General features: G+C 48.0%; 1 protein-coding gene across 1 annotated transcript in view; it reads left to right on the forward strand.

Moving 5' to 3' along the window:
* LOC135912915 (extracellular serine/threonine protein CG31145-like) overlaps nt 1-23,698 on the forward strand; it is a 68,214-nt gene that overhangs the window by 24,754 nt on the left and 19,762 nt on the right. The window contains exon 5 of the mRNA XM_065445521.1: nt 12,645-12,723. Coding sequence (XP_065301593.1) covers nt 12,645-12,723 — 79 coding nt within the window. The remainder of the gene's footprint in view (nt 1-12,644; nt 12,724-23,698) is intronic.

The following is a 23,698-nucleotide window of genomic DNA, read 5'->3' on the forward strand; positions in this document are numbered from 1 at the left end:
CTAAACACATCCACGCGCGCACCTGACTCTCTCTATAATCGATGGACAAGTGGAGGTCAGAGGGCGCCCCCCCCCCGGCAGGCGCCACCTGGCGCCTACGAATTGCAGAGGCCTGCACGCGCGGCCTCCACGGCTATGTGGAGAGCACGGTGCTGTTTAGAGCGAGCGAGGGCGCGCGCGCGCCGTTTATTCCATTGTCAGGAGCCGCTGGGCCGGCCGGCTTCAGACCCGGCTGCGAACGCCATTCCAGCGAGCCCCGCCCCCCCTCCCTCCCCCCCATTTGGTCCCCCCCTATCCCCTTTGTTCGCGGTCGGCGGCTGGTCCGAATCGCATTTACATCCGAAAAAAAAAATAAGTTAAGAAAATCGGCGCGGAAAGTACGGTAGTCTGGCGCCTACACTTTTAACGAGCGTTCTTGCGGAATGATCTCCTTTGTAAGATGTAGACGCTGGAAGATGTAGGCATTAGGGAGGACAGGGGTAAGTGGAGACCGCAGGGAGAGGCCTTCGTCCTTCAGTGGACATAAAACTGGCTGATGATGATGATGATGAGGATGAGGATGAGACATTGGGGAGGAAGGACGTGTTTAAGGAAGCATTGTAGTTGTTGTCGTCGTCGTCGTCGTATTCAGTATGCAGTGGACATAAAACAGGATGATGATGATGATGATGATGAGACATTGGGGAGGAAGGACGTGTTTAATGAAGCATTCTTGTTGTATTCAGTAAAATATCTGTTCAAATGTATAATGGAATTTCACGCGTGACATTCGCGAGGGATCCGGGTTTGAGTAAGCGGGGGTTTTTTGTAACGTTGTTTCGGCGGCGGTTGCCAGTTTGGTACGCGGTCGAGCGAAGATCGCGAACAGTTTCTCGACGAAGTGGTCTGTCGGTGGTGCCTTGGAAAGTTCTCCCTCGTAAATTTTGTGCTCGATATTCGATCGTGTCTCAAATCGAATGCGTAATATATGCGACCAAAAAAAAAAGTCTGCGGACGCTTCGTAATTACCTTTGTATTCTCTGTTGTAGGCCACGAAACGTCATCAGAAAGACGGCATATTTTGCATCAACGTATTTGTAATAGCGTGTGCGTCTTCACCCTTTCAACTAACAAAAAAATCTTCATGAATACGATATATCTTTTTTCGATACGTTAATTGTCGTAATTTGTCGTTAATTTCGGTACGTTAATTGTCGAGATATCAACTAGGGAGCCCGTAGGCAATCGTGGGCGACGTCGAAAAGAGATTCTTTCCATCAAGGGGCACATCGCTGTTTTTTTTTTTCGCGGAAGAGAGAAAACACGCAAAGTGTGAAAAATATTATTATTATTATTATTATTAGTAGTAGTAGTAGTAGTAGTTGTTGTTGTTGTTGTCAGAAGCTAGTAGTAGTATTAGCAATAGTAGTAGCAGCAGTAGTTTAGTAGTGGTTAGTACTAGTTGTAGTGGTAGTAGTAGTAGTAGTATTCCTAATAACTAAGAAACACAACACAATTATAATATCATAGCTATGACCATGACACCTTATCAGTACTCCCTTAAAGGGTTTAGGGCGAAATGTGTTTTGCACACGTGGACCCGGTCGTCTGGCAGCATCCAAGTATAGTGCGTCCGTTTCCATGACGACGTAACGCAGTGTAACAGGCGGCGTGTTTGTAAGCGCAGAAGAAGGAAAAGTGGGGAGTAGGGGGAGGTCGTCGCGCCAAGATTGGTCCATTAATCACGCTTACGGACCCGCCAACGTTCGCCCTAGCTGTGCCTTTCGCTAGCGTGCAGTGTTATTTGTTCACCGCAAGGTCGTGCTATAGCTTCCTTTGGGGCACCGCTCCTTTCTTCTGGTTCTACCCCCCCCCCCTCCATCGCCCGCCGATTTCATGTGCGTATACCGCGTTTACTCGAATGTAGGACGAATACTTAAAGAAAGAAAGAAAATTGCACGAAAGTTGGGGTTCGGCTTAAATTCGATCGCGTAGTTTGAGCACGACCGCCAGACACTGTCGACAAAGAAGTCGATACCACGGGGTGGAAATGGGTTTTGCAGATTTTTCTTTCTTATAGCGGCTCAAAGAGAAGCGGAAGAAAAATGCCCGTAACGACGGAGATCACACAGGCGAAGGAGATCGCGAAAATTGGAACGAGTTGAAACGTCGGCCTATAATATTTCGACGCGCCTTCGACAGGGCCTATACTTCGCGTAGTTCGAGTATTGCGAACGTGAAATTCATTGCGTGAAATTCATTGAAATTTCATTGAAATTCAATGAAATTCAACGTGAAATTCATTGCGAGCGTGAAATTCAATTCGATCCGATACGACAGCTCGAGCGTTCCGAAATTGCAACATCTCGGCGATGTTGCATGATCTTTTCCGCGGTCGAGTCGAATGCCTCTCCCCCCCTCATCCCCCCCCTTCTTTTTTTTTTTGGTTCGGCTCTTACATTCGAGAAAAAAAGCTTTCTTATTCCTTTCTGACCCTTCCTAAATTTCGGGTGTCGGCCTTGCAGAGTCGAGAGGCACGGCCTCATCATCATGATCAGCCTAGTTACGCCCACTGCAGGGCAAAGGTCTCTCCCATACTTCTCCAACAACCCCGGTCATGTACTAATTGTGGCCATGTTGTCCCTGCAAACGTCTTAATGTCATCCGCCCGCCTAACTTTCTGCCGCCCCCTGCTATGCTTCCCTTCCCTTGGGATCCAGTCCGTGACCCTTAATGACCATCGGTTACCTTCCCTCCTCATTACATGTCCTGCCCATGCCCATTTCTTTTTCTTGATTTCAACTAAGACTTCATTAACTCGCGTTTGTTCCCTCACCCAATCTGCTCTCTTCTCATCCCTTAACATTACACCCATCGTTCTTCTTTCCATAGCTCGTTGTGCCGTCCTCAATTTGAGTAGAACCCTTTTCGTAAGCCTCCAGATTTCTGCCCCGTAGGTGAGTACTGGTAAGACACAGCTATTATACACTTTCCTCTTGAGGGATGATGGCAACCTGCTGTTCATGACCTGAGAATGCCTGCCAAATGCACCCCAGCCCATTCTTATTCTTCTGATTACATATGTTCGAACATAGGCACGGCCTACGTTCGAACAAACGCGGTATAGTTCACTGCACACCCGGCGTCGCGACCTAATTGCGACAAATGGATTCGAACCGCCGGCGTCGGAAGGTCTCGGCTGTTCACCGCCTATACGCCGACCGCTCGCGTCTCGTTCGCAATAATTCCACGGGCGCGTGGATGTAACGTTGTGGCGCGTTTCGGACCTGCATACGAGTGGTAGGTGGCCCGCCGGTGCGAAGCGGAATGAATACCCCCCCCCCCCTCCCCGTTTTCTCGAAAGGGGCATCGCTGGCGAATTTCGCGTTGGAGAGAGTCCTAACCTAACCTAACCTAACCTAACCTGCTGAAATAAAGAAGAAAAAAAAAGAACTCGTGGCTGAGTGGTAGCGTCTCACACTCCGGAGACCCTGGTTCGATTCCCACCCAGCCCATCTTGCAAGTTCTTTTTATTCATGAAGTGCCTGCTGGGATTTATCGCTCACGGCCAACGCCGCCGACACCGATGCCGACGACACCGGCTTTTCTGCGACACGAGCTCCTTAACGCTGTCGCGTTAAAAAGCCTGTCGCGCTCTCGTGTGTCTCCTGGTGAAATGGATGCACGTGTGTGTCGCGTTCCCCTCCCCCTCCCCCCCACACGCACACACTCTCCCTTTGTTGGGCTTTCCCTCGGTTTCACGCAGGCGGGATTTTACGAGTGAATTTCGAAGCGCCCCAGACGGACCATCGGAAAAAGTATTTCTCGCGGCCTTTTCGTCTACGGACAATACGGACAGTGCCTGTATGTATAGGCCGAAAGAACAAGTCTTCACGAAGGAAGAGTAGTTGCAACACTTCTGTAGACAATCCGTATAACGTCTAAAATTGTTTTTACAAAGACGGACGTGCTTCCTTTTTATTGCGTGTTCCAGTTTGGTCCTCTTTGCCTGCGAACAAAAAAATAGTAATCACACGCCCGCACGGCCACGATTTCAACTGCGCGATCTTCTGACGATATACGAAAAGGGGGCGTCTAACATCTTAGCAGGATGCTTTGCAGTCGATGTAAAAGGGATAACCTCATCCAAACCCGAGGTAATGCGCGCACTTATTTTTCTTTCTTTCCGAGAAGTGTGACCCATCGCGAAGTCACTGCCGAAATCAGCCGCATCCATGAGTCCCAGTAGCCTGCTTGTGCTTCTATACACCAGCTATGCGACCTTGTTAGTTACGCCTTTCCAGACCAGCCTAACTGCGTGTACATCATCACTCTCGTTAACGTGCAAAGAAGACTAATTAACGTGCGCGCTGTAATAAACGGAGCATTCATCCACGCGCCTCGCTATATATATATATATATATATATATATATATATATATATATATATATCGTTCGGTGCACTGGCTGCTGGCTCGCAGTGTAACGCGACCTTGTTTGTTATTCCCCCTGAATAGATGAGCCTAATCTCGGGCTCGTTATTACGCCGACCGGTCTAATTACGGCCTCACTTTCGCTAACGTGGGCAGCCTTCTTCTATATACCCGCCGTACTCTGCACACATACTGTGCATTTGCGTTTACCTGCGCCGGAACCGCGTGCCTACGAAACCGCGGCTATTGGCGCATTTGCGATATCGCGGAACCATGGCGGAGCGATATTCGTTGCTTTTAACTACGTGGCCGCGCCAGAGTTTCGCAGCAGAAGGCAGGGACGAGCGTTGCAGACGACATTTTTATTTTTAGCAGACGAGATCTGCCTGCGGCAGAACGTTGTCTGACGCACTGTCGAATGCGCCGTGTTCTGCTGGTTTTACCGTATACGTTCCCGCAACCTATAATTATGCCTCCGTCGCCGGATTCTGCTCTTGTTCGTTCGTCGCGGGTCCACATAATGCCTATACTCAGTATAGACGGGACCGATGCGATCGCGAAGCAAGAGACGTGGTGTACGTGTACATGCAGCCATATACTTGGAACCCCTTGCCTACGAAACTGCGGCTGTTGGTGCTGTTGTGATTTGACAAAACGATATGCGTTGCTTTGAACCGCGTGCCGATGTTTCGCAGCAGAAGGCCCCAAGTGGACCAACGTTGCAGACGACCTTCTGGCAGGCGACCCCCTGCCTGCGGCAGAACGTCGTCTGCTGCACTGCCCTCAGACATTCCGTACTCTGCCGGCTTTAACGTAGTTTCCTGCGGCCTGTAATTATGCGTTTATCGCGTGCTTTATACTCTTGTGCGTCCGTTTCGGGCCCGTGATTAGTGTGCTAAGTACACACGCGACCGAAGCGACGAAGCGAAAGACGCAGATAGTGCAAGAACCCGGGTCCCCGCGTTCTCCGCCGAGCTCGCTCAGGCGCTAATTACTCGGAGATTGATTAGGCAGCGCAGACAACGGCTGCTGAGAATCGCCTCGAACGACGCCCATGTCAATACCTATCGCCGCTCCGCCCCCTTTTCGTTCTCGCCTTCCCTTCTCCTCTTCCGATCTCTGTTTTAAAGCCCACCTCTTAGCTCTATAACCGCCGCGTTCAACTTCGAAACTTGATCGCCCGGTGGTCGGCGCATTATTCGCGAGATCCTATAGAATCTTCCCTCATCGTTCCTCCGTGTGTATTTATAACCACGCATCCATCCTTCGATCTGGGGGAGATAAGGCTGTTTTGCCGGGATCGGGCGAGGGCGGCGTCTCCGTATTTATTCTGTAGCCGCAGTTTCGGAGACGCCATCCATCGTCGCGGGCGGTTGGGTCCGCGCGGCCTGCCGCTTCTCTCTAATTGGCCCGGCTGCGCCGTGCGTGGCCTCCGCGCACTTATTACCGCCCGGCGACCTAATTAACTCATTTGTGACGAGCCATCCGAGCCGGCTCCGGCGCGAGCCTGATAGAAGACCTTGCGACCTCCCCCCCCCCCTCTCGCCCACATCGCCATATTTTTCTCATCCACGCCACCGACTCGGCAAACACATGCGCGCGCGCGTCTGCAGCGGTGTTGCCATATATGCTGGCATATATCTTGTTAGCGGTAGCGCGCTAATCTCTGGCCTATAGAGTCGCTGCCGTTGTTGTACCGTCTTCGACTATATGCGTACATACCCGCGTTGTCTCCCTCTCTCTCTCTCTCTCTCTCTCTCTCTCTCTCAAAGGGCCTTTCTTATCTTCTTCTTACAGCTTCTGCGCGCGTCGTTTATCTGCCCCCCCCTCCCCCCTCCCCCACCCCCGCCCAGCGCGTCCATTAATCAGCACGTCCCTCTATGCAAGCCTTCTCTGTTCGTAGGGCCGCTAATGTGTCGGAGGAACGCGACCGATGTTCATCGCGCCTTGTGCAAGCTGTGCTGTGTACGACGACAACGCGCGAATTCGTCCACGCCCCGCCCCCCTCGCCCCACCACCACCACCCATTTGCTCCATCTCTGCTACCTCCTACATCCCCCAGAAGAGGGCTATACGCTATTATAGATGGCGCTACCGTCAGCGCGGGCGGTGATATATTAGTGCGTGACAGTGCATTGCGTGTCACATTGCGGGGCATCCGAGCAGCCTTCTTCCTTTCTTCTCTCTGCTTTCTTCTTTTTGTGTGTGTGTGTGGGGGGGGGGGGGGGGTGTTCTCTCTTTCTACGCGTATGCGACGCGACGACATTCAGGGGACAAGGACCATGTGTAGTGGGCATCGTCTCGCGTATACACCATACCCGCGGTTAGGGAGTACGCAGACCCGAAACCGTATATAGACATGTGTCTACCAGCTGGCTGCAGAGAAACGAAGCAAGTTTTATTATTACCTTCTCCTGATTTCCCCGGGCGGATCACGGTATGGGGGTGCGCGAATCTTCGAAAAACTTTCACAACTAACGGATCGAATAATGCCCCGTTCGGTTCGCAGTCTTCGAACTGAAATTGTCACATTTTTCGTAAGTTCGAATATTTTTTTCGAATACTTCTCGAATGTCTCGGAACGTCGACGGAGCCCAATCGAACATAAAATTTGCGCAAAAGTGCGATAAATTTCCATTATCGCGGGCGTATAGTAAATGGGCATAAGGCACGATAACTTACGTATAGCCGAGCAGGCTACGTCGCTCTGGAAGCTATACGCATTATACCGGCTACTCAACGATCACTCGCACTCTCCGAAGGTTCCTGTGTATTGGCACAAACTTGGATGGATGGATAAAACTTTATTGGATCTATTTAAATGTGCACAAACTTCTTGTGCGTTCCTTAGTGCTCTATTCGGGCTTTTGGCGATCAATGCTTTATAAACTGCAGTGTAATGACGGAAACGTGCTAACTTTAAGAGAATACCGAGATGCGAGCGTCGTTTTATATTAATTGTGAAAATGGCTGGTGATTATTCGAAAAGTTGTTGTGTATTCGCTTCGATTAGATTCGCTTCTGGCGCTGTTCGATTCGCATTCAACACCTGCCCTTAAACCCACCCAAACAACGGTGTAATGGTGGGAGTTATAGGTTGGTTTACACCCTCATTCATTTTAAGGGTGTCAGTTATTTTGCTGTGTAGGATGCGTACGATTGCTTTCCAGCAGAGCGTGCTCACATGGACAGACTTTCCGTACTCACACGAACTGAACTTATTCACACGAACGTACTCACACTGTGTGAGTACTTTCTGCTGGAAAACAATCGTGCTGCGTGCAACTGACGAGCTCAGGGCAAACACTACTATTCTGTAAAATTCGTGGCACGGAAAACTTTTCGAGATATGCCGATATGCGCCTGCAAACTTGCGGTAAAAATGCTCTGTTGTTCCACTTACCCCTCCACCCCCCTTCTTTTTTTCTAAAGAAAACAACGTTCTATGCAGGAGCACAAAAAGTAACTGGAACGCCAATGTATTTCGTAGGACCGGTTTGAAAATCAATATCTCGCAAGTGGTGTAGTCTTTAGAATTCATTCCAAGTATATACGCCTTGCGAACTCGCCTGCTACAACTCGTGAACTGAAATGTGTGATGTAAAGTGTATAATGAAACAGTTAATTCATGTAACTACGTTAATTATTCAATTACGCATTTTGATTCCTCATAGAAGTAATGGCCGCTTTATCGAGTAATACTTTATAGTGTCCTTGTGTAGGGTGTCCCTCCCAAACGTACTCAGTGCTTACTCTCTCCCTTTCTTCCTCTTTCTACTCCTTTCCCCCACCCCCAGTGCCAGGTAGCAAACCGGATGCTGTTCTGGTTAACCTCCCTGCCTTTCCTATCCTTGTTTTTTCTATCTCTCTCTCTTATCGAGTAATGTAGCTCATTGGTTCGAATTGTGCTACCTGCCATATTCAATCTTCTAAACGCTTGGTGCAGCTAAAAATAAAAGTAAATTCGGCAGAGACACTTAAGACTGCTTACGTATATGGGACTGCGAAAGCATTGCACCCTTTGTAGACCTCGGAAAGTCGTGAACGCGCTCATTTCGCGCACTCATGACGTGGCGCGACCTCCTCCCCATTGGCTGCGCGCCGTCACGTGTACAATGACGCACGCACTGGGCCACGCCTTTTAGTCAGCGAGAACCGTGCAGCCGCCTTGGCGTCCGGGAAGCGTGCTCGTCTGACAACCCTGGAGGGCCGGGTTCGATTGCCACCCAGACCGAAATGCACCAAAGCTTTTTTTTCTTCGAAGCCATTAATTTAGAAGGGTTGAAATCTGGGCCAGTTGGTACATACTTGAACGAAAAAACCAGTCAAAAACACAAAGGACAAGAGGAGAGGTTCACACCACAACGACTGGACTATCAACTGAGGTTTATTAGAATCGGTGTAGTCCCAGCAAGGCAGGCAGAGCATGCGCAACTGCATCATCGCTAATCACATAGCATGAAAAGACAAGAAACGTTTCTATCGGGACCGACTTAGAAATTCAAATTCTTTTTCAAGTAAGCGCACCGAGGTTGTACTAACGCAGTCATCACCTAATAAACTGATGTAGTACGCTTCCTAAATTTCTCGCTCTTCTTTGCCCTTGCCCCTACCAAGAATCGTCACATTGCTAAACAAAGGATAACAACCACACTCACTGCAATGGCGAGGCAAGTTTGCACCGTTATCTGACCCCAGGGAGGAGTGGTGCTCGCGCAGGCGGTCATTCATACATCGACCGGTTTGGCCTATGTAAAATCTTTCGCACGTGAGAGGGAACTTATAGACAACCCCTGCAGCACATGCCGCAAAACGGTTTTCATGCTGCGTTGTGCAAACATGGTTCCTTGCCCTGCCTCGAGAAATGCGCGAGCACAGACCCGAAAGCTTACAAGGGGCAGAAAGCACAACACTTACTCCCTGCTTGGCGCGCAAGCTTCTTGATATTGTGGCTCACTTTATGCACATACTTTACTTCCTTGCGAAATGTAACGTCAGTCCGAGCATTTTTTTTTTTTTACGTGTTCTTTACTCATTGCTCCGTCGGCCATTTTTGGTACCATCGCTCGGTCACGCCGACTCCGAACATTCGCGTAACGGTGCATTTAATGATTTCACATTAAGAAAAAAATATGGCCTGCAATGGTGACGTGCACACAACGACCATGCCAGGCGCGGAGAACACAACGACACCTTGGCTCTTCCACCGAGGCTGTATGTCGACCGCGGCGTTGCATGGTGTACGTGTCCTCTTCACTTCATCGTTTTTCGCAGCTTTCTCTGAAAGCTCCCTAACCCTCCGCGCACGCGCAGTCGAGTGGGGACAACACGACAACGGCGACGGCGTTTTCTTTTTCGCAATAAAAGAAACTGTTCACTTCGAGCCAAACAAAAATGAGTGCAGTATAGGCTGCTTCGATACAGCAGCAGCTTACAAATGCGTCAAAGCTTGGCGGCGATCAGGGCATAGGGATTGACATATAGAACAGTACGTACAATGCGTTGGCGGGTTAGTTGGTGCGAATCCATGAATACTTTGTTTAGCGCAAAAAGACAAACACAAGAAAGACGACAGGACAAGGCGCTACTCTCAACTGACATCATTTTATTGCGTCACTCCTTTCTTTCTTTCTCCTGTCTTTTTGCGCTAAACAAAGTATTCATGAACAGTACGTACGCTCCAACAGTTTGAGCAAGTACAGCCAAACGGGACCCTTCTAAATGTGTGCGGGCATATCGTCGAATGCAGCAGCAACAGTGACAGTCGAGCTTCTCAGGCTTCTTCGAAGCATGATTTTCCGTACGCCCATCCAAATCCACGCGCTTTCAGAGTCACTTCGGCTGTACTTTCCCAATAACAGTGTGTGTGTGTATAAGCCGCCCTCTTTGTGTCGGTTCTCCCTGTGTCAGTGACGCCTGGGTGTGGGCGCGTTTCAGCCGCGAGTGACTTTTAGCGCTTTCTTTCTTTTTTTTTTTTCACCCGCTCTACGTACTCGCGTTTGGCCTAGCTGTCACAATAAGTTCTGTAAATAGCTTAGCTTGCGTGTCGCTTAAACCGAGCGCCACGTTGCGCTTCGTCCAGACTGTGCCGCTCGACGGGTCTCCGCATTTTTAGGCTTCACCGTCAACTTCCGTGAACTATTAACTATGAACTTCACGTTAACTTCCGGGTTCCGGGAAAGCATTCGTCTCGATCGAGACGCGTCGTTGTCGCACTGTTTGCCTTATTTAAACATTTGAACGACACCCACGTATACGCGCGTACTCGTATTTGACGTCACTCGCGTTTCTATATGTTTTGACATACGCTCTCTTATATAGATGCGGCGTCGGCCTCCTTGTGTGTACGCGGGCGACCCGCCGCAGTATGTGGTCATGCCAGTGGTTATGGCATTGCGCTGGTCCAGCTAGAGCTCGAGGTCCGGGGTTCGACTCCCTCCCCCCGGCGGCCGCATTTTGGTGCGGGGCGAAATTTAAAAAAAAAGGAAAAACCTAGGCTTGCGCTTAGGCTTAGCGCACGTTAAAGAACCCTGCAGGTGTTCGTAATTAATCCGGGATATACCATTACGGCGTGCGTCGTAATCGGGTCGTAGTTTTGGCACGTAAAAAAAAAACAATTTTCGTTTTTTTTGTATCATATGCGTATTCTCTGTTCTCTTTTTCGCTCGTTACGCTCACCCTCTCTCTTAATCCCTAGTTTATTCTTTGCGAACAATTCTTTTTGTGTGTACCTTTTTTTTCCTTTCTGTAGAGCTGGCAGGCGTTGTGCACCTCGTTGTGAAAGTTTCCCACTAGCTCTTTTTCTTTCTCCTCTTTGTGACAGTTTTATGTATGCCCATTAACGAATAGTAACTGCAGGAAGCTGTGAAATAACATATTCAGCGCCAGCATAGACATCTTTATATGACAAAGTACTGGCTACATTGGAAATATGTATGGCCAATACTTGGCCTGTGTTATACAGCGACGCTTTTTCATGCTTCGACGGACCCGCCGCGGTTGCTCAGTGGCTATGGTGTTAGGCTGCTGAGCACGAGGTCGCGGGATCGAATCCCGGCCACGGCGGCCGCATTTCGATGGGGGCGAAATGCGAAAACACCCGTGTACTTAGATTTAGGTGCACGTTAAAGAACCCCAGGTGGTCGAAATTTCCGGAGTCCTCCACTACGGCGTGCCTCATAATCAGAAAGTGGTTTTGGCACGTAAAACCCCATATATTATTATTCTTATGCTTCGACGGGGTTCTTTCTTTTTTTTCCTTGGCTACAGTGTTGGCAATCTGTTGGCAACAACGGCAGTGGTTTTCCACTGCTTCCGCCGAACATTCCGAATGCAGCGAATGCTTTGCCGTTGTATTACAGCGGTTTTGTTCGTGGTCCCACGTGTTGCTTTATTCCTTTCTTTTCAGCGGTGCTGGTCATGTCAGTCTTTGGCAACACTTGGCAACAGTTTGCCAGTACTTTGGCAGAACATGATCAATGCTGTCACTACTTTGCGACTGTTCTTATAGCAGTACCATTCACGCTTCGAGACTGTTCTTTGTGTTTCCTTTCTTGCAAAATATTGGCAACGTTAAAGGTACTGGGCTAACGCTCTGACATGTCATACTTCAGCAGCGGTGCTGGTCATGTCAGTCTTTGGCAACACTTGGCAACAGTTTGCCAGTACTTTGGCAGAACATGACCAATGCTGTCACTACTTTGCGACTGTTCTTATAGCAGTACCATTCACGCTTCGAGACTGTTCTTTGTGTTTCCTTTCTTGCAAAATATTGGCAACATTAAAGGAACTGGGCTATGGCACGTCATATTTCATTCAGTTAACTTTCCCACTGTGTTATGTCCGAGCTATTCGAGCTCTAATTGTCTATACTTGCTTTCTTGGTTTGCCATGTTGCAATATTATTGGCAACATTACCAATAATGGGCCTATACTGTGAAAAAAGATTTGCCACACTGTCACAGTGGACCTACTAATTCTAGAAAATGTTCCTTTTATTATTTTCATTTGCAGTCACACCGCACCGAAATTTCAACAAACGCTTTTAGGGAGCGTTATAGTCCCTTGATCGCTGTTCCCGCTTCAGTGTTTTTTCCACGTGCATAATGAATTAATAATGAAGTAAATAATTAAATGAACGCAACCTTTTTTGTGAGCGCCATTCACTTATGTACGTGCAAAATAAATTAATAACGAAGCTCACGGGTGACAAATTATGTGTTCTCTCTTCAGGCCTCAAGGATGGCGGCACACAGCTGAAGCTCATCATCGACTACGAAAATGGCGGACAGGCTCTTTTCAAGCCCATGAGGTACGTCGCGGGTTCGGGACCCGAATTCTTGCTTCTCGTTTTGAGCTGCTCGCGCGTTCCCCATTATTTGTCAGAAACATCGACGCGGTGTAATTTATTCAGTTATTATTCGTCAACGTATACCCTCAACGCCAGAATAACGTTGCAAAATGTAGGCGGCATATGGAAAGGAAGGGGGGTGGTATGATATAGGACAAGTTTAATTAATGAGTGAAAATTTGTATTTAACTGACACGTAGCGTTCTGCTTAAGGGACACCAACGAAAAAAAACGCTAGGTGAATTGATAGTGATAACTTATTTTTTGAAAACCTTTTGCTTATAATTAATTTTGCGTTAATAGGGCATCTATGAAAGAGAAAATGGATATCATTTTCTTTGGGGTTGGGGGCGTGTTATTTCGCTCCGTAACCTTAGTGCCGGTGCATCAGTGTGTCAACATGGATATTGATTCTTTTTTTCATATTTGAACCGTTGTTGCTCTGCAAAGTACGTAACGACCTGACTGTGTGACGTCGGCCTCTCGAGTCCCGAAAACCTGAAGACTGCGACAGAATCTTACGCGAGTGGCAATTGCGAAGTTCGTAAAGAAAGGAAGACGCGTGAAGTTGGGGGCCATGAAAGTAAAAAAAAAAAGATTTATTGCTTTCGTGTAGTTTCTTCTTTCGTTTTTCCTTTGAGATCCAGAAGAAGAACAAAAATAGTTACTAAGTAGTTCGAGCAAAAAGTTTTCGCCCATAACTTTCCTCTTCCTGCCGTAAAAGAGCGCCATTCCGAAATTATTCGCACATTTTTTTTCCTTTAGCGTTTTTTTCTATTGCGCAATAACCTCCGGCTCATGAAAGACTCTGCTTGCCAAATGCTGGCAGCTTCAGCGGGATTTCTCTCTCTCTCTCTCTCTCTCTCTCTCTCTCTCTCTCTCTCTTAGGTGAAGCCTCAGACGACGTGTGCGTTGTCTTACTTAATTCCTTGCTTTGCGTCGTCCTCTTTATACTTTGGAAATATCCAGCTCACCTGTGCACCGTGTACGTAAATGCGTACCACTCGATACGTTCGTAAGAACGCTTTAAGCACATCACGCAACGAAAGTGCGTACGCAGCGCCGCCAACAACTCATCCTAGAAACAAGAACGCCATTCAAGAAAACTTGTTCACGATGAGACGAGGTACGGGCGTCCACTTGGTTCCTATCTTGTTTCGCCTTTACGTGGTAAAGGGCCGCCCATTGTCGCAGCGCGACTCGCTGTCGTATTTGTGTGTCGTAAAAGTCTATATAGGTGTGCACATGCATAAAAAACGTCGGCGTAACACATTGTTGTGTTACGCGCGCCAGCTGACTCGGTGTACCCGCAAGGAACTCATTCCACTCACGCTCAGTCGCTCACTCTCAGCTTAATCACTCTCGCTCGCTATAGTGCTCGTCACTCGTTTACTCGTGATGACGCTCATTTACTGTCACTCGGCCTCTCACAATCATTCACTCGTTCACGCCCACAATCGGGAAAGAGCTCTAGCGCGTCCGGTGTTACGGTAAACGCAAGCGGACTACCGGATGAGCGGAGGCCTTTGGCGCAAGTGTGCACCATCTGCACGGTGCAGCCACCTGGTGGGCGCACAGCTCAACCAGACAAACAAAGAGCTAATATTACAGTAACCAAGTGCATTATGCTTCTTTGCTGGTCTAAAAAATACACTTGCTTACTGCAATGTTAGCTCTGTGTTTGTCTGGTTGAGCTCTGTGCCACCGGGTGGCCTGCACCGTGCAGGCCGCTCAGGCTTGCGGCTCTGTCGACACGGCGAGACACCCAGGTCAGCCTACGTTTAGCGCAATACCGGGCGCGCTCTAAAAACTCTCTACTCACTTTTTTCCTCACTCGCGTTCGTATGTGGGCTAGTGACTGATCACGTCGCGTCACTCTGGCGGCGCGTCGACTGCGGCCGCCATTTCTCCGTCAGGCCGCGCGCCGAGTTCGAGTTGTATTTCAAATTTCCATGCACCGCGGAATTCACTTTGACAGGCGCAGCGGGGCCCGCTCGTGTGATTTACGGCGCCTTTCGCGGAGCCTGCTTCTTGGCCTCGCTTCTGTTCCTCCTGCATAAGCCGCGCAGGAGACACCTTTCTCGCCGCTCCTTTAGAATACACGTGACTCGCGAATGCGGAAGCACACCGCCATTTGCAACCACTCCTTTCCGTATTTTTTGTTGTTCCTCTTTCTTGTCGTCATTGGTCTACCCCTCGTTATTGTTCTTCTCCTTTGTCGCTGACGTTATTGTCGTCGCCGTTCTATTTTCTCCTTTTTTTTTTCTCGTCAGCGTTGTTATTGTCGTCGTCGTCAGGGGACGCATACACGTGGTCAACCCCTTGCACGGGCTTCTCGTCTGCGGCCCCCGAGAGACAGCCCTGTGGTGTTCAATAATTTTGTTTTGATTTGATTTCGTTGCTGTCGTTCTTCTTCTATTTGTCGTTCTCGTCGTCGCCATTTTTGTTCTTTTTCTTCCGGTCATTGCGTATTCACGGTCGTCCTCATTGTTCAGGTCTGCTTGGGAAGCTTATAATAGAAAAAAATAACACGTTTGCAGATATTCGGGCGAAATTTTTACCGCAGCAGCACCTGGTAGAATAGCCCCTCTCGAACTTGTGCCGGCAAACGAGACATGGGGTCACGGGTGACCAATGGGAAGGAAGTGCTGGCAACTCTTTCGCCCAGACTACACTCAAAAGTAATTTACGTAAAGTTCATTAAGGGTGTAAACCGATCTATTACTCACGCTCTTACACCGTTTTTGGATGTAACGGTATGAGTTGCAGACCGATTTACACCCGTATTCGCTTTTGAGGGTGTAAATTATTTGACATTGTACTCTGCCGGGCGACAAGAATATAGTCACTTCTTGTCGTCGTCTCCGTCGTTGCTTCTTTGTTTCCGTCAACCTATTATTGTTGTTTTTATTGTTGTAGACGTTCACGTTGTTCACTTCATTTACTGTCTAGGTTACTTTGCTCCTTCTTCCTTGCACCCTCTTTGTCGGGGCTCGGTTTGGTGAGGCAGTTGACGACTTTTCTTCTACCGTGGTGCGCACGAACTTTTTTTCTATACTGCTTTACCCATGCAATGTAGCCAACTGAACGTCGGTCTGCTTAACCTTACTGTCTCTCCTTGTTCCTTTTTTTTTCTCTTTCTTTTTTTGTGTTTGTGTGTTAGAAGTTGACTCGTATTGCGCGATATGAAGCCTGCATGTCCTGGCTGAACAAGTTTCCGAGGTCGCTTCTTCGCAGCAACCTCCTTACAGTAGTGAGAAAGAAAGAAAGAAAGAAAGAAAGAAAGAAAGAAAGAAAGAAAGAAAGAAAGAAAGAAAGAAAGAAAGAAAGAAAGAAAGAAAGGGAGAAAGAAAGAAGAAGCGGCTTGGGGCCCTTTGTCTTGTGCAGAACACTGTTTAGCGAACCTAGCGGTTCGATCATTACGCGCATCCGATCCTTGTACGGTCAGCGTAGGAAACCGGTCGCGCTGCGCTCGATGAATAGCTCTATTGTTTCACGGCTCCTTAAAGCTTCCCTTGCGGTCAGGGTGACCGCGTGAATTCGCTCCAGCGAGCGAATGAGATCGCTCCAGGCGAGAGCCGAGACAACCCGCGTGCATTTTTTCTATGCGAATGTTATTGTGCTTGCTATATGTGTGTGCGCAAATATAAGTGAACCGCCAATCCTCTCCGAGTCCCTCCGTTTCTTGGGCTCATCTACAGCGACATAGAAGTTAGGGTCCCTCTCTCCCTAACGTCACGCATTGTTATGCTAATATTCTTCAATCTACAACCTAATCTCCATAGAGTATAGCATTTCTCAAGCACGGTGCCCGAAGATGTAAGAAACTCGTTTTAAAGGTCAATATTGTTACTGCCCAACCAAGAGTGGCGCCAGTCAGAAGAAGACGATTTTACGTGTAGATGTGGAATCGGTCTCGACAGCCATCTTGCTTATGCCTCGTTGTCGCTCCTGTAATATCGAAGCACAGAGACGGAGACGTTTACACAATCTGCACAATCTACGTATACATTTACACCCTGCCCTGTTTCTGGCAGATGACCCGCTCGTGCAATTTAGTGACTCGTTTGACTTTTTAGAGACAACTGGTTATTTACACCAACTGTAAAGTTACGCAGGTTAACCTGCTCTAACATTTGCGTTTTCTATTGTCCTGGGACTGGCGCAGCATCCTCAGTAGCCTTTGCGCCATTAAGCCAGCCAACCAAATTGGTAGAGGGGCGCTAATGTTTGGAAGTACGATCTGTTTCATTGGCAGCGATTCGGGAATCCAGTATACTGCAACGCACGAGCGGACACCACCCGCCCTGCATGCCTTACAGGGTTCAGATTTCTTCTGCACATGCGCAGATCCGCCGATGCTATTGCACTGTTGCTGCTGTTGTTCTTCCTCTTCTTGCCAACGCGTAGTCACGGTCGTCGCCATTGTTCAGGTCCGCTGGTGAACCGCACTAAAGAAAAAAAAACAAGGAAAAAGAACACGCTGACGGACATGCCGGCGAAATAGCTCCCCCTCCCCCACCCGCGAAATTGTGCCCCTGGAGGGTACAGTGTAAAATAACGTTTTATAACTCCCACCCTTACACCCTTTTTGTAAGGCTGTGAGTTACAGACCGATTTACAGCCGTATTCACTTTCAAAGGTGTAAATAAATAAAATAATTTACAGGGTGTAAGCGTGTGAGTGATAGACCGATTTACACCCTTACTGGACTTTCAGGGGTCTAAATCATTTTACAGTATGCGCTGCATGCGTCCGCTAATTTTCCGTGTAGCATTCTACACAGATCGAAACTTGGCCTTCGGCAGTGCAGGAAGGTACAGTCGACCAAAAAAGTTTACGGACCACGGGGTCTCAGAAAATGCTAAATATACGAGCAGCCTTTCAATGTAGCCAGTAAAACCGTACATCACAATGTTGTTCGCATATACCAGTAAAGGCTGGAAATGTGAATACCAGGCTGCATTTGGAGGCTGCGGAGATATTCCGCTTTTTGTCAGGTCTCTTGGTCCGTAAACTTTTTTGGTCGATTGTACGTCACTGACGGAACGAGTGTGTAGGCCGACACCGGTACTCAAAGGCGTTGGTGGGCCGACTGTGATACCACTGCACGATATAGGTGTCCTCGGGCTGGTCACAACAGGTTAGCATTTACAGGCCAGAACTTGACCTTCCTTGACGTAGGGGGCGTGTGTGTCCCCAGCGGGAAGCCACTGGCGCAATGATGGCGACGGAGCCGGAAAGGAAAACAAGAGGGGCGCTCTGACGTAGTAAGGCACGTGACGTGACGTGGCGGGGCGCCCTCTGGATTGCGCCGTGCTCTCCACCACAGTGCGCCGCACGGAGGTGGTTGCAATAAAACGGTAGTTCTGGTTCGCGTACGTCTATACGAATATGTGCGCTGGATTATTTAGCGATCGGATATATGTATATTCTGGTGGGCATGGAATAATGAGTTCTATAGCGATAACTGTATGGCATGCTATAGGCGGTAACTCTGGTGTATACATACATCGGATTTAAAAACCACGCACGCACGCACGCTCGCACGCACGCTCACACACAAACGCACACACACACACAAACACACACACACACACAAACTCTTCTGGTGATGTGTTTCGGTTGACGATAAGTGACGACTTATATAGACTCGCTGAGTGCACTAGTTGCAGCAGTAGCATGACAGCAGGTCTGGTATAGACGGAAGCAGTATAGGTCGGCACGCCATATAACTCATAGACGAACCATCACGTAGAAGTGTAGAAGTCCCCCGCAGGTGTCAATAGATAATCATCGAATGATGGGGTATCGGTCCCTGTAGACTCAATTGTGAGGGAGCTGTGACCTTTTTTTTTTTCCTCTGTGTGAAACGGGGTATGTTTGTATCGGCCTACTCGGCGTGTAGGAGTTGTACGGGTATCCCAGCGCTAGCGTGCTGCCTCAGAACTGTCGCGACCGCAGCTGTTTTTCTGGCTTCAAATATACAAATGACCTGACGCGAGAAAAGTGTAAATCACCGTAGTTCCTCAGTGGTGATTTGTCCTGACCGTACGTCGCCTCGCCTCGGGTCGCAAGCTTTTTTTCTTCCAAACTTCCTCTGTACCACAGCATTCAAAAACAAAAAAAAAAGAAACGCTGAACTGGTGCGGTTGAAGGCGGCAAGACGCCGTGTGCAGCCTCGTTCACTTCTGGGGCGAACAACTCATTCGTATTCAAGAGCTTCGACATTGAGAGACTAAAGAAGTTATTGGCACCCAGAAAGTGTGTCGTGATTCGTTATTTACTCCAGCGCTCTCGAGTAATTGAGCCTTCGTGCCGCAATTATTGACTCGACGGCTACATAAAGAACTAAAAAGAGACGAAAAAAATAATTCGTGTCGGTGCTTCTTTGAAGTTTTATTCACAAATATGCAACCTCGTGTGTTAGAGCCACGATCTCTTCCGCCCACCCACCCCTCCCTATTCCCACCGATTCTTTCTGGCTTCGAGCGCAATTTGTTTCATCTAACAACGATCACTTCGTTGTTTCTTTGAGGACATTCTTCAGGAGTATAAAAATGGAATTCGTGGTAATTGTTCCGTCAGGTGATGGCCAGTCCCGGTCTGAAAAAGAAAGTGCGGCCTCGGTGTTTATCACTGGGTCAATCCCGACGGTTCATTAAACGACCGCTTGGTAGGCTGCCGGATGCTCGATGCGCAGTTGCTGCTTGCGCTGGTCCGCACGAGCCTGTTCTTGTGACCGGGCTGCAGCATCGGCACGGCGTAGTTAGGCACGCTCCAACACGTCATTGGAGTATGCGATTTCATCAAGGCGATCCCCCCACTCCCATCGACGGCGTCTAAGAAGATGTCGAGCTCGGCTCAGTAAAGCTGTTTCTCTCTCTCTCTCTCGTTCTCGGTTCTGCTCGCAGCGTCGCGTCGCTGATCGAAAGCTGCCTGCTCCTCGGGAGTACGTATGACGCGTGGCCTGCCCATTTTGGAGCCGCAAAGAAACTGCTGCGCGCGTGATCGGCTGCGACGGAGAGCAACGACGTCACTACTGGCGCAGCCAGTCGCGCGCCTTTATATCTCTTTTTTTCGCGCATGCGCATAGGGTTGCGCCGGAGGAGCTCTTGGCGTAGAGGCGGCAGACAGGTGGACGAATGAAACGGCTAGCCATATCCAGCTTCGCTGTAAGATACTGAGGTCTGTATTCGGTACGCGGCGATACATTAGGCGTCACATCGCCTAATTTATTTTCGTAAAAACGTAGGAGAAATGATAATGCTATACCGAATGGAACAGTATCATTGCTGTCCATTTCGACGTACGTAGCAGCGTTATTACGGGCGAAAATGCGAAGTTTCGAATACGAATAAAATATAACACACTAACTATACTCGCATTCCAAGAAAATAAACTGTCGGAATTTTTTTTAATCTCAAAAGTAAACAAAATATATCGAAACAACCGACTGTTAAAGTCGGGTTGCTGTTCTCGCTCTGGTAAACGGAAGTATCGACCGAAAATTATCGGAAGTGCAACGGCGACAAAGGTTTTCGAAGCAATTAAAAAAAGAAGAAGAAAAAGACGCGCGCTGTGGTGGCAATAGAATGCTCTGGCGCAGCGCGGCTAAGCACGAGGTCGCGGGATCGAATCCCGGCCGCGGCGACCTGATTTCGATGGCGCCGAGACGCAGAAACGCACGTGTGCCGCGCATTGTCTGCACGTCAGTGATCGCCAGGTGGGGAAAATTATGTACAAGTAAGTGTGTGTATATATATATATATATATATATATATATATAACGAGAAGAAAGGAGGTTAACCGAGGAGCCCGATTTTTAATGGTAATATCATAAGAAGCCAACAAACACTTACACCAAGGACAACATAGGGGAAATTACTTGTGGCTTAATAAATGAAGGAAACGATAAATGAATGGAAATTAAAGTGGATGAGAAAACAACTTGCCGCAGGTGGGAACCGAACCCACAACCTTCGCATTTCGCATTTTTTAATATGACTATTAAAAATCGGGCCCCTCGGTTAACCCCCCTTTCTTCTCGTTATTACATAACGAGGGTCTCGAATCCGGCAACACTGATGCCTTCAGGTAGCATATGTGGGTTTATTGACCAGTTAGTTGCCTTCACCCTGAAAGATCACGCTGTCGTGACGCCTGCAGCAAAAAAGACGTTCCACGTCCGCCGCCAAGGTCTGTGAGTGGTGGTACTGGCTAACACACCCAGGGTTCTACTAGGACACATAAATACCCAAGAAAGTGGATAGACTATGCTATTCGATTCAGATTTTTCTTGGTGCAGTCAAGGTCTGCACGTGGTTGGGTTTCGAGCGTGCTCTTGGATATGGCAAAGTATATACAACAAACAAATGATCATCATCGCTGTAAAAACAAGTAAGGGGTGGGCGCGTGAAAAAAAAAATTATAGGCTGTTAAGGCGACAACGCAAAGAGTTTAACAAATGTGTAATATCTATAGAAAGAATAAGAACTGTGCAGGAAACGGAGCAAAATAAACTAGGCATCAATAGAGCGTGTGATATGCAAAAAAATTCCTCCGACATGTTATCAGGCATGCGACGCAGCTGGCGAAGCGAGCGGAGGCGAGTGCAACGACGGGGAACGCGATGTGACATCATACCAAACGGCGGCGCCGGAAAGACACGCCGCTGCGCAGCGGCGGAACACCTGTGGCTCGGTGCCACTAGTGGCGCATGCGCAGTAGTGACTAGGGTGCGAGAGAGAGAGTGAAATATCCGCGGCGAGGCGCGCGTTGTGACGTCATGTACCTCCTCGGAGCACCGCCGCGGCGAAATCGCAAGTTCGTGCCCAGTAAAGCTTTCGCTTTCAAAACACGTCTACGTTATTTCTTTCTTTGTCATTAAGGATATCTTTAATTACATTTATGGCGAGTAAGTACAGTGAGACGGTTTCATTAGAATGTGGTGTTTTGCTCTAAAGTGTAATTGATGGAGGGGGCTCGTCTGTTTAACGCATAGTTATGGTACGTATACTTTCGGATTCGATTCCGAGAACTCCCCGTCGACATTGAGGAACAATTCAAAAAATGTGCTCTTGGGGAGTTTGGTTGATACTCGGTGAAAACAATTTTATAGCGCACATAAAGCTATAGCACAGCGGTTAAGGCCTTTCGTGGTTTTTCGCTTTCTTTCGGGCAATTTAGGAATAGTATTCGACACTTTCGAATAACAAATCGAATAGTGTCCCATTCCATTCGGCCTTCGAGTCGAATGGCCGCTATTCACGAGTACCAATATCTTTTTTTTTTTTGGATAGCGGTCGAACATTTCGAAACGTGCACTGCGCCCAATCAAACATAAAACTGGACAAGAGTGTACGGTAGACTTAAACCCTGCGGGGTGTAGGACTGGCACAAAACGTAAGAACTCACATAGTTGGAGCAGGCTGTCTCATCGCTCGGGTAGCCGTAGCTGTGCAGTGATCATTCGCACTTTCCTGGAAAGTCCTTGAGCATGCGAGAAGCGTGCGTATTTAATTGTTCCTAATGCTTCATTTGCGGACGAAAAGCGTGCATATTTAATTGTTCCTAATGCTCGACTTGTGGACGAGAAATGTGCATAGTTAATTGTTCCTAATGCTTCACTTGTGCCTGGGGCGGGAAATGTGCGTATTTACTTGTTCCTAGTGCACCATTTGCGGCTTCAAAAGAAAAGAAAGAAAGCCTGATGAAGTTCGGTCCACCGATCGAAACTGTTGAGATTAAGTACTTGTTCTGTTTACCTTGTAGCACCGCTCAAGTTCTTTACGTTTGAAAGGTAGCCTGAAGAATTCCTCTTTACCCACACACACACACACACACACACACACACACACACACACACACACACACACACACACACACACACACACACACACACACACACACACACATATATATATATATATATATATATATATATATATATATATATATATATATATATATATATATATATATATATATATATATATATATATATATATATATATATATATATATATATATATGCGCCAGCCACGCTATGCTTCAACACTCTCCCGGAAAGGTGTAGACTTGGTGGAAGGAGAGGGGGTTAGTGAAGTGTCGAAATGTAAAAAAAAAGCATATAGATGCAACAGCAAACGGCAACGCAAACAAGCTAATACCCAATACAGGACCACCAGCTGTAGCTGCGCGTGGCTTATGGCGTTGCACCTTGCCCAACGCGCCGAACGGAAATAAAGCTGGCTTCGGTTGACGTTGAAGGGACAGCGCTCTTCTCCGGCTATAACAGAAAAAAACAAAAAAAAAACAAAAAGCTGGAAGAAAAGCTCGAATGGGAGGACGCCCAGAGATCCGCCGTATTAGGATTTGCGTCGTTCAATTTGGGACCAGCAGCGAGCAGCTCACCAGCAACAACAACAAAAACAGCAGGGACAAATATCTGCTTTCAGGTGCCGCTGAATTTCTCGATCAGGGGCCAAGGGCTTTCGCCCGGTTCTTTCTTTACTTCTCGACGGTCGTCTTATAGGATAAAATCGGCGTCGTGAAAATGCTGGTATTGAAGGAGGGTGTGGAGCACGTTCGTGCCTTCTATTATCGGACGTCTTCGATATACATCAGTTGGTTGTTCGGTCGGTCGGTCGTTTCTTTTCGTTTCGTTTCGGTTCGTTCGTTCGTTCGTTCGTTCGTTCGTTCGTTCGTTCGTTCGTTCGTTCGTTCGTTCGTTCGTTCGTTCGTTCGTTCGTTCGTTCGTTCGTTCGTTCGTTTTCGTTCGTTTCTTCGTTCGTTCGTTTGTTTGTTTGTTTGTTTGTTTGTTTAGTCGGTTGGTTGGTTTATCGGTCGGTTTCGTTCTCCCATAATTTAACTCTTCCTCATTACGCTCATCAGCACTATCTTTCTTGCCTTATTCACGGTGTACTTTATTATA

The sequence above is a fragment of the Dermacentor albipictus genome, chromosome 8 (assembly GCF_038994185.2).
Source record: "Dermacentor albipictus isolate Rhodes 1998 colony chromosome 8, USDA_Dalb.pri_finalv2, whole genome shotgun sequence".
Taxonomy (NCBI): Eukaryota; Metazoa; Arthropoda; class Arachnida; order Ixodida; family Ixodidae; genus Dermacentor; species Dermacentor albipictus.